This window comes from Salmo salar, chromosome ssa07, assembly GCF_905237065.1.
Source record: "Salmo salar chromosome ssa07, Ssal_v3.1, whole genome shotgun sequence".
NCBI classification, from domain to species: Eukaryota; Metazoa; Chordata; class Actinopteri; order Salmoniformes; family Salmonidae; genus Salmo; species Salmo salar.
Genome location: NC_059448.1, coordinates 24,130,185 through 24,141,515, shown reverse-complemented (window position 1 = coordinate 24,141,515; position 11,331 = coordinate 24,130,185). Strand labels below are relative to the sequence as shown.

The following is an 11,331-nucleotide window of genomic DNA, read 5'->3' as shown; positions in this document are numbered from 1 at the left end:
TGGAAGAACTTGACTGGCCTGCACAGTCCTGACCTCAACCCCATCGAACACCTTTGGGATGAATTGGAACGCAGACTGTGAGCCAGGCCTAATCGCCCAACATCAGTGCCCGACCTCATTAATGCTCTCGTGGCTGAATGGAAGCAAGTCCCCTCAGCAATGTTCCAACATCTAGTGTAAAGCCTTCCCAGAAGAGTGGAGGCTGTTATAGCAGCAAAGGGGGGGGACCAACTCCATGTTAATGTCCATAATTATGGAATGAGATGTTCAACGATCAGGTGTCCACATACTTTTGGTCATGTTGTGTGTGTGTGTGTGTGTGTGTGTGTGTGTATACACAAAAAGACACACCTACCTTCTCACAGACAGACTGTTTTATATTGCTTTTATAATTGATAAATTCCATGCAGTTCTGCAAACTGGCAATAATTTTGGGGACCCTCCTTGTTAGTGTATATATGGCATAACTTGTGTGTGTAATGTATGCACTTAAATGTGATGTATGAATGTTTATAATGTAATTCTCTAGTACACATTGTGTCTAGACTCACAAGACAATCTCTCTCAGTGCCTGAGGTTGGGTTAGACTTGTGCAGTGCACGCAGAACGACGAGGCCCCCAGGGGCAACAGGCACAACAGCCTTGACTTGAAGTCTCACCCCTTTGTGAATCGAACCCACTCTACCACACTTTGACACGATGAACAAATAGCGAATTAAGCGACTTTTCAGTGTGCCATTTTGTATATCATATTATTTTGTTTTTTCGCTTTTGTCCTCCAGAAATGTACTTTCAATTTTATTTTCTTATTGTTCTGTTTACCTGGTTGTACTGAATGTATTCAGTTATACATGGAGTGGCTGGATGATTGCAATCTAATAATAAGATTGTAGAGTGATTTAAAAAATAATAATAGGGTCTATTTCACTGTACATAGGCAAAGATATGAACGAATCCACAGAGATTAAACAATTTGCACTTTTATTTGGACTCTTAACTCTTTTGTGTGTGTGGGTGGAAGAAGTGAAAGTGCAATGTTAGGAAAAGTAAAGAAGTGGTACGTTTTTAGATAAGGAGGTGGTCTATAAGCCATTGTCCTCTGTCTTCTGGGAATGTATCAAAGACATGTCACATCAGTCTCTCCAGGGCGCCATGACGACAAAGTACATTTAAATACCTGGGTGTCAATGGTGCAGAGCTGTTTGGTCGCTTGCAACGTGCACCGTTAGGAGAAGAGTGAAGGTGAGTCGGGAGGAAAAGCCGTTCAATTTACAGAAGAATACTGACGAGTATGTTGAGGAATTCCATTTAATTTAGAAAATTCTGCACTCGATTTTTGATGGCGTCGTCGCGAGGCTGGACATTGCGTTCCCAGGTAATTATAACCGATTCATGAAACACCCGATTCAGTGGGGAATTCAAATTGGCTAGATGTTGATTTAAAAAATAGTGACGACTAGAGCGGAGGCTAAAGTGGTCCACTATACAGCACTTTTTGACTAATAGCAAAGGGGAATTGAAAAACGCTGATTTAGTCTTACCCTTTTTCAGGAAGTTGTGTAGAAAAGTTATGGAGACTAATTACGCAGTCTGAAACGGGTTCCTCTAGTGAAAAACAGGTCAGACTCTTGATTAATTCAAGTGTCATTATCTACATCAGTCGATACTTCAGTTGTATATTGGCTCACCATTTATACATGTTTGAGTGAATACAGTAAATGTTACTAAGGCAACTACAGCATTATTGCGCAATAGTGTCCAAGTGGACTGCTGAAATGCGGTAGTTTTCCTAAAATATATTTGGATTTCCCTCTAAAATCACCTCTAATCCCACACTTATTTAAACAATTAATTTAGGATTATCTGGTAGCATGTTAGCTTTGTCCTGCAACTAGCCATTTAAATTACCATTTATATTAACAATTTAGACTTGTACTTTTGTTACAAATAGAAATCTGTAACATTAAAAGTAATTTTTTTTCATATACAGTGGGGGAAAAAAGTATTCGACCCCCTGCTGATTTTGAACGTTTGCCCACTGACAAAGAAAGAATCAGTCTATCATTTTAATGGTAGGTTTATTTGAACAGTGAGAGACAGAATAACAAAAATATCCAGAAAAACACATGTCAGAAATGTTATAAATTGATTTGCAATTTATGAGGGAAATAAGTATTTGACCCCCTCTCAATCAGAAAGATTTCTGTCTCCCAGGTATCTTTTATACAGGTAACGAGCTGAGATTAGGAGCACACTCTTAAAGGGAGTGCTCCTAACCGCAGCTTGTTACCTGTAAAAAAAGACACCTGTCCACAGAAGCAATCAATCAATCAGATTCCAAACTCTCCACCATGGCCAAGACCAAAGAGCTCTCCAAGGATGTCAGGGACAAGATTGTAGACCTACACAAGGCTGGAATGGGCTACAAGACCATCGCCAAGCAGCTTGGTGAGAAGTTGACAACAGTTGGTGCAATTATTCGCAAATGGAAGAAACACAAAATAACTGTCAATCTCCCTCGGCCTGGGGCTCCATGCAAGATCTCACCTCGTGGAGTTGCAATGATCATGAGAACGGTGAGGTATTAGCCCAGAACTACACGGGAGGATCTTGTCAATGATCTCAAGGCAGCTGGGACCATAGTCACCTAGAAAACAATTGGTAACACACTACGCCGTGAAAGACTGAAATCCTGCAGCGCCCGCAAGGTCCCCCTGCTCAAGAATACATATACATGCCCGTCTGAAGTTTGCCAATGAACATCTGAATGACTCAGAGGACAACTGGTGAACGTGTTGTGGTAAGATGAGACCAAAATGGAGCTCTTTGACATCAACTCAACTCGCCGTGTTTGGAGGAGGAGGAATGCTGCCTATGACCACAAGAACACCATCTCCACCGTCAAACATGGAGGTGGAAACATTATGCTTTGGGGGTGTTTTTCTGCTAAGGGGACAGGACAACTTCACCGCATCAAAGGGACGATGGACAGGGCCATGTACCGTCAAATCTTGGGTGAGAACCTCCTTCCCTCAGCCAGGGCATTGAAAATGGGTCGTGGATGGGTATTCCAGCATGACAATGACCCAAAACACACGGCCAAGGCAACAAAGGAGTGGCTCAAGAAGAAGCACATTAAGGTCCTGGAGTGGCCTAGCCAGTTTCCAGACCTTAATCCCATAGAAAATCTGTGGAGGGAGCTGAAGGTTCGAGTTGCCAAATGTCAGCCTCAAAACCATAATGACTTGGAGAAGATCTGCAAAGAGGAGTGGGACAAAATCCGTCCTGAGATGTGTGCAAACCTGGTGGCCAACTACAAGAAACGTCTGACCTCTGTGATTGCCAACAAATGTTTTGCCACCAAGTACTAAGTCATGTTTTGCAGAGGGGTCAAATACTTATTTCCCTCATTAAAATGCTAATCATTTTATAACATTTTTGACGTGTTTTTCTGGATTTTTTTGTTGTTATTCTGTCTCTCACTGTTCAAATAAACCTACCATTAAAATTATAGACTGATCATTTCTTTGTCAGTGGGCAAACGTACAAAATCAGCAGGGGATCAAATCCTTTTTCCCCCACTGTAGATGGTCATTTAAATGGCTAGTTGCGGGATGAAGCTAGTAGCTGTTAGATCTACTGCTGATGTCATGTCAGTCCAACAGATCCATCTCTGTGATCTCTTCCCCGAGATGAGGCTTCTGTGGAGGGGCGGCTCCTGTGGAAAGGCTATGATTATGCCTTCGCTCCCCTCCCTCAGCTGGCCGTGGGTTTGGATGGTGGTGGTGGTCATATGGCTCCCTGGCGCTCTGGAGAAGTGTATCTTTGACGAGGTTCAGCAGTCGGTCACAGTGGTCACCACACCCACTGATCCAGACGGACTTCACCCTAAGACGACGGCCAGTAGCAACGTTGGGCAACAGACTCCACTTACTGCTTCAGAGGACACAGCTAATTCTTTTCAAATTCCTTCATTTGCGCTTCAACTTTCTTCATCCCAGAGACACCACAGGAAGCGCGTGAGAGAGCTGGCTCCACCCACAAACCAACCACAGCCAATCAGGATCCACACCTGGGTTCCGAGGGATAGCCCCGCCCTGTTTCAGGTGGAAAGCGAGAGACTGGAGCCAGCAGTCAGGGAGGCTGTGGGCATCGTGTCCAACTTGCTGTCAGGTAGGAGAGGAGAGTGTCTGTCTCTGTGTGTTTGAGTGGATCTGTACTGAACAAAAATATAAACGCAACATGGAACAATTTCAAAGATGTATAGTTCATATAAGGAAATCAGTCAATTGAAATAATTAAATTAGGCCCTAATCTATGGATTTCACATGACTGGGAATACAGATATGCATCTGTTGGTCACAGATACCAACAACAACAAAAAGGTAGGGGCGTGGATCAGAAAACCATTCAGTATCTGGTGTTACCACCATTTGCCTCATGCAGCGTGACACATCTCCTTCACATAGAGTTATCGTCGGACAGGGCCACAGTGCCTCCCGACCGCTCCTGTCTCAGCCTCCAGTATTTATGCTGCAATAGTTTATGTGTCGGGGGCTTGGGCCAGTCTGTTATATCTGGAGTATTTCTCCTGTCTCATCTGGTGTCCTGTGTGAATTTGAGTATGCTCCCTCTAATTCTCTCTCTCTCTTTCTCTCTCTCTCTCTCTCTCTCTCTCTCTCTCTCTCTCTCTCTCTCTCTCTCTCTCTCTCTCTTTTCTCTTGGAGGACCTGAGCCTTAGGACCATGCCTCAGGACTACCTGGCCTGATGACTTTTTGCTGTCCCCAGTCCTCCTGGTCATGCTGCTGCTCCAGTTTCAACTGTTCTGTCTGCGACTATGGAACCCTGACCTGTTCACTGGACGTGCTACCTTGTCCCTGACCTGCTGTTTTGGACTCTCTCTCTACCGCACCTGCTGTCTCTAACTCTAAATGATCGGCTATGAAAAGCCAACTGACATTTACTCCTGAGGTGCTGACCTGTTGCACCCTCTACAACCACTGTGATTATTATTATCTGACCCTGCTGGTCATCTATGAACGTTTGAACATCTTGGCCATGTACTGTTATAGTCTCCACCCGGCACAGCCAGAAGAGGACTGGCCACCCCTCATAGCCTGGATCCTCTCTAGGTTACTTCCTAGGTTCCGGCCTTTCTAGAGGGTTTTTCCTATCCACTGTGCTTCTACATCTGCATTGCTTGCTGTTTGGGGTTTTAGGCTGGGTTTCTGTATAGCACTTTGACATCGGCTGATGTAAAAAGGGCTTTATAAATACATTTGATTGATTGATTGATTGATTGTGGCCTGTGGATTGTTGTCCCACTCGTCTTCAATGGCTTTGCGAAGTTGCTGGATATTGGCGGGAACTGGAACACGTCGATCCCAAACATGCTCAATGGGTGACGTCTGGTCAGTATGCAGGCCATGGAAGAACTGGGACATTGTCAGTTTCCAGGAATTGTGTACAGATCCTTGCGACATGGGGCGTGCATTATCATGCTGAAACATGAGGTGATGATAGGGGGATGAATTGAACGACAATGGGCCTCAGGATTTCTTCACGGTATCTCTGTGCATTGAAATTACCATAGATAAAATGCAATTGTGTTCATTGTCCTTAGCTCATGCCTGCCCCATAACCCAACTGCCACCATGGGGCATTCTGTTCACAACGCTGACATCAGCAAACCACTTGCCCACACGATGCCATATACGTGGTCTGCGATTGTGAGGCCGGTTGGACGTACTGCCATATTCTCTAAAACGACAATGGAGGTGGCTTATGGTAGAGGAATGAACATTCAACAGCTCTGGTGGACATTCCTGCAGTCCGCATGACAATTGCATGCTCCCTCAAAACTTGAGACATCTATGGCATTGGGTTGTGTGACAAAACAACACATTTTAGAGTGGCCTTTTATTGTCCCCAGTACAAGGTGCACCTGCGTAATGATCATGCTGTTTAAACAGCTTCCTGATACGCCACACCTGTCAGGTGGATGGATTATCTTGGCAAAGGAGAAATGCTCACTAACAGGGATGTGAACAAAGTTGTGCACAAAATTTGAGAGAAATAAGCTTTTTGTCTGTACGGAAATATGGGATATTTTATTTCAGCTCATGAAACATGGGACCAACACTTTACACGTTGCGTTTATATTTTTGTTCAGTATATCTACTGTGTGTGGATGTTTCTCAGTAGGAACATTATTGTGTGTGGATGTTTGTCAGAAGGAACATTATTGTGTGTGTTTTTGACTGCATGTTTGTGACTTTGGTGTGACGTTTGTGTGTAATAACAATGAAATGTTGTAATCATGTGGGGATAGCTAAGTGTTTCACTGATCATTTAATACCTGCTGTCCCGACAGTAAACAGAGTCCCTGGTCATCTGCTGCTCAGCAGAGACATCAACAAGTACTGCAAGTTCATATGGCGGAACGCCAGCGCTGCCAACTATAACAAGTCTGTGTGCTACAACTGTATACCTAGCTATGTGTGTGTATTTGCCCATTTCTTTACATAGTAAAATACTATCTCTGTTTATACAGTATGTTTCTCTTGTCTGAGACTTTCTGATACAGTATATTCGGATTTTCTACTGTTATTGGTCTGTGAATCATTTCAACCAATCAAAGATTTCCATTTCCGCAGGTGTGGCCGAGCCAATGAGAACTACAGGACGGAGACCTGTCTGGATGTCATTGTGAGTAGCAGCATCTGAACCCTCTCTCATATCACACAGACAGGGAGATGCTGTATTATTATTAGTCCTTTGATGGAAATCATGACCTGCCAGTGAGGATGCACCACCATTGATTGGCAGATCCCAGATGATCACCTGAGTGGTTGTTCCGTGTACTCAGAGCCTGATGCACCAACCACGACTGTGATAAGGCCTGAGGGGGCGGGACTTCCTGACACTGACTTCCTACTTTACCTCCACGCACAGAGCACCGACAAGTGTCGAGCGGAGGTGAGGGGTCACAGCGGAGACAATGTTATGTTCACTGTAAATCAACTTAGTTTGTGACTGTCAATATAGCTCTGGTTGTCCTTAGGTACAGATCTAAGATCAGCAGATATCCTCACCAGCATACCCTCACCAATGAAAAGCAATGCGATCAGTAATGAACTCAGGTCATAAAATAAGTTGACTGTCAATGTATCACTCTTTCCTCTTCACTATTCATGTATCCCAGCCCAGTGTGTTGGCCTATGCAGTGCACTGCCAGACTGACTCCCAGGGTCGACCTCTGGCTGGAGTGGTGGTCATCTGTAGGGACAGACTGACCGGGGAGGGGTACAGCCACCAAGGCACTGTGCAGGTAAAATAATAGTGAGTGTGAGAGTGAGTGTGAGAGTGAGTGTGAGAGTGAGTGTGAGAGTGTGAGAGAGTGAGAGTGTGAGAGAGAGAGAGAGAGAGAGAGAGAGAGAGAGAGAGAGAGAGAGAGAGAGAGAGAGAGAGAGAGAGAGAGAGAGAGAGAGAGAGAGAGAGAGAGAGAGAGAGAGAGAGAGAGAGAGAGAGAGATTAGCATCTCCTTTCCTTCTTCTCTCCAGACAGTGATCCATGAGTTGTTCCATGCATTGGGTTTCTCCAAAGAACTCTTCAGCACCTGGAGAGACTGCTCCTACTCACAACGTCAGTAGCCTTGCTTCTGTTATCATTTGTATTATAAGGCTATATTTTATTGTGCTACTTTATGGTGTGTTTTGTCCAATCTTTTGGTCATGGCTCAACCTGTTCGATTTTTCTCTCCCTGTTGTAAAGATATCTGTTTTGTTTTGCTGTGGGTTTGCTGTTGTGTGGTTGAGTTACAATCGGTTGTGTTGTGGTTATGTGATTCTGTGTTGTCGTATTGTGTTGTGTGGTTGAGTTATACTCGGTTGTGTTGTGCGGTTGAGTTATACTCGGTTGTGTTGTGCGGTTGTTGTGTGGTTATGTGATTCTGTGTTGTCGTATTGTGTTGTGTGGTTGAGTTATACTCGGTTGTGTTGTGTGGTTATGTGATTCTGTGTTGTCGTATTGTGTTGTGTGGTTGAGTTATACTCGGTTGTGTTGTGTGGTTGAGTTACACTCGGTTGTGTTGTGGTTATATGATTCTGTGTTGTCGTATTGTGTTGTGTGGTTGAGTTATACTCGGTTGTGTTGTGTGGTTGAGTTATACTCGGTTGTGTTGTGCGGTTGAGTTATACTCGGTTGTGTTGTGTGGTTGAGTTATACTCGGTTGTGTTGTGCGGTTGAGTTATACTCGGTTGTGTTGTGCGGTTGTTGTGTGGTTATGTGATTCTGTGTTGTCGTATTGTGTTGTGTGGTTGAGTTATACTCGGTTGTGTTGTGTGGTTATGTGATTCTGTGTTGTCGTATTGTGTTGTGTGGTTGAGTTATACTCGGTTGTGTTGTGTGGTTATGTGATTCTGTGTTGTCGTATTGTGTTGTGTGGTTGAGTTATACTCGGTTGTGTTGTGTGGTTGAGTTATACTCGGTTGTGTTGTGTGGTTATGTGATTCTGTGTTGTCGTGTTGTGTAGCTGGGATGGGATGCTCCCCCTGGGGTCAGGTGACTAACACAGATGAGACGGGTCAGGTCAGGATCTACACCCAATCAGTGATCAGAGCCCTGCAGGACCACCTGTTATCCACTGACCCTGAGCTGGGAGGACCACTGGAGAACCTGGTACGGACCGGGCCATGAGCCATTAACACATGTTATATAGTAGTGCAGAAATATAGGCGCTGTAGTCACACTCATGGAATACCGGACTCTCACACTTTATTCATATCAGAGTCGTTCCTAATATGTTTGTGTGGTCTTATATTGTGCTTTACCTTTCTCTCTCTACCTCGTTACCCATAACTCCTTTCTCACACTTATCTCTCTCAATCTCTCTCTTTCTCTCCCCTGCTCTTTAACACACACTCTGCCCCTCCCTCTCTCTCTCTCTCTCTCTCTCTTTCTCCACTCCTCTCCTCTCCCCATCTCCCAGGATGTAGGTTACAGTGGTCTGTCCTCTCACTGGGAGTCCAGGGTGCTACAGGGTTCCATCATGGCTGCAGCCCTGGGGGATCCAGCTGTGGTGCGTGTCGACCCGGTCACCCTGGCCGCCCTACAGGACACGGGCTGGTACTCTGTCAACCACAGCCGAGCACAGAGCCTGGTGTGGGGAAAGGGTGAGGGACGGCCTGTCCATTGAGACGGATATAACTGAACCAAACAGATAAGGGGGTTAGAAAGAATATATGTCATTGATAAAGAGTGTAAGAGAGGAATATCGTGTGGTATGAGTGATTCTGTGTGTACCTGATTAATGGCCATAGTGATTTATTGTTTGTATATCTTTCGTAGGTGAGGGAGCAATGTTTGGATTACTGTCCACCTGCCATGACAACTCCTCCTCATTTTTCTGCACGGGCAGGTAGTGTTATTATTTTATTTGAATATCCCACACTTAACCATACAATAAAAAATAAATCCCATTCTCCAACGTTGTCTAAAGCTGTCCAGTTCCTCTACCTCATTCTCTGTTTGACTTGTGTTCTACCATTAGTGGTTTAGGGTGTCATTATCTTCACCGCCACAAGGGGGAGTGCCAGACTGACCCTCACCTGGACGGATGCCGCATTTACAAACCTCTAATGGTGGGTCTTCTGGTCTCGTTCACTTCAGTTTGACCGTTTCCCTGAACTCTGTTCTCCATGACAAAACAGTATTTCAAACACTCTTCCTCAAGCTTCACCTTCTCGCTCTATTTAAACTTCTCCCTCCTCTTCCTTTACTCCTCTCTCTCTGTGTTTTCTTAAGAGTGAGTGCTGGAAAGAGGAGAACGAGAGAGAGACTGAAACAGAGTGGAGTGGAGAGTTGTACCGCATAGACAGCCGATGCTTCTTCTCTAACCTGAGCAGAGAGGTCAGTGTGTGTGTATTTTATGTGGACTCACACCACATATATTTGTGAAAAAGTGTATGAAAGTGACACCTACCCATTTTATTTTATTTTCTCTCCATCTCCTCTTTCTGTCAGAACGTCTCCCTGTCTGTCAGTGACTCCGTGGTGGGGCGTTGTTATAGACACAGGTGTACTGGGCTGAACCGCTATCAGATACTGGTGTCGGGCTCTGACTGGTTGGACTGCCCAGTAGGAAGCACCATTCAGGTAACTTTTGAGCATTCACCGATTTTGCCATTTTGGCCATTAGATTCTACCATGATATGACATTATTTCACATTCATTCATTCATTCATTCATCCAGGTGACAGGATACAAGGGTTTAGTGTTCTGTCCTGACAAGAGGTTGTGTTATTACCCTGACATTGGTCTCTCCATCGACAACCAGGACCCCCACTCTTCAGCTGCCTCTACTACAGGCACAGTGACTACTGAGAAGTGAGTATGGCTGAGTAGGAAGTATTTCAGTATCTTTGGTATGGCACAATATGAACGTGTCATTTTGTTATTTTATCAAGTTTTAAGTGGTCTTTCACTTTCTCAGAGAGCAATACGTCATTTATTTATCAGTATAAATAAAGTGTTTATTTTCTTGTCTTCTCTCCCTCAGCGATCCCCTGTTACATCAGAACACAATCCCTGACCCGAGCCTGACCTTAGACCCTGGCCCTACTTGTGCAGTTCCAGGGGTCAGTACAGACTCCACGTTGGCTCCAGTCCTGGGGGTCAGTGCTTCTGTCTGTCTCCTGGCTGCCCTGATGGTGGCCTACAGGAGGTACCGCTCCTCCAGAGTCAGGGTTCATGCTGCCCCTGAGGCCCCCAGTGTTCTGCAGTTGCACTCGACCCAAAGTGAGTCAAATAACTGCTGATGGAAACTGGGTGTCCATTATGGCACAGTCTTGTTCACTGGTATAAATGGTTACTTAATCAAGTAGGTGGTGTTTGTACATTATTTATCAGAGGGGGAAATCGACTATTCATTAAGTGTTGAACAGTACAAATGAAAAAAGTACACTAAAGCAATGAGCAATGCAATGCGATGCTGAGGTATTCTAATTGTCCCCTGGATTTGTTGTTCAACATGGATTTAGCTTTAACACTATGTTAACTTGTAATAACAATGAATTATCCTTTTAAAATGACAAACTTAGATTAGCTAACACAACATGCCATTGGAACACAAGTGATGGTTGCTGATAATGGGCCTCTGTACACCTATGTAGCTATTCCATAAAAAAAATCAGCCATTTCCAGCTACAATAGTCATTTACAACATTAACAATGTCTACACTGTATTTCTGATCAATTTGATGTTATTTTAATGGACAAAAAATTTGCTTTTCTTTCAAAAACAAGGACAAGAACGGTAGTGTATATATATA

The 11,331-nt window shown here is 44.3% G+C and overlaps 1 protein-coding gene across 1 annotated transcript; it reads left to right on the top strand.

Moving 5' to 3' along the window:
- The first annotated feature begins 1,068 nt into the window (after positions 1–1,068).
- cirop (ciliated left-right organizer metallopeptidase) lies at positions 1,069–10,855 on the top strand. Its single transcript, XM_045722550.1, has 15 exons — positions 1,069–1,375; positions 3,658–4,173; positions 6,375–6,468; positions 6,658–6,709; positions 6,830–6,979; positions 7,206–7,331; positions 7,564–7,645; positions 8,535–8,680; positions 8,991–9,174; positions 9,350–9,419; positions 9,552–9,642; positions 9,806–9,910; positions 10,025–10,156; positions 10,254–10,387; positions 10,560–10,855. The coding sequence occupies exons 2-15, from the start codon at positions 3,693–3,695 to the stop codon at positions 10,816–10,818; spliced, it is 2,106 nt and encodes a 701-aa protein (XP_045578506.1). The 5' UTR covers positions 1,069–1,375; positions 3,658–3,692; the 3' UTR covers positions 10,819–10,855.
- Positions 10,856–11,331: the final 476 nt, after the last annotated feature.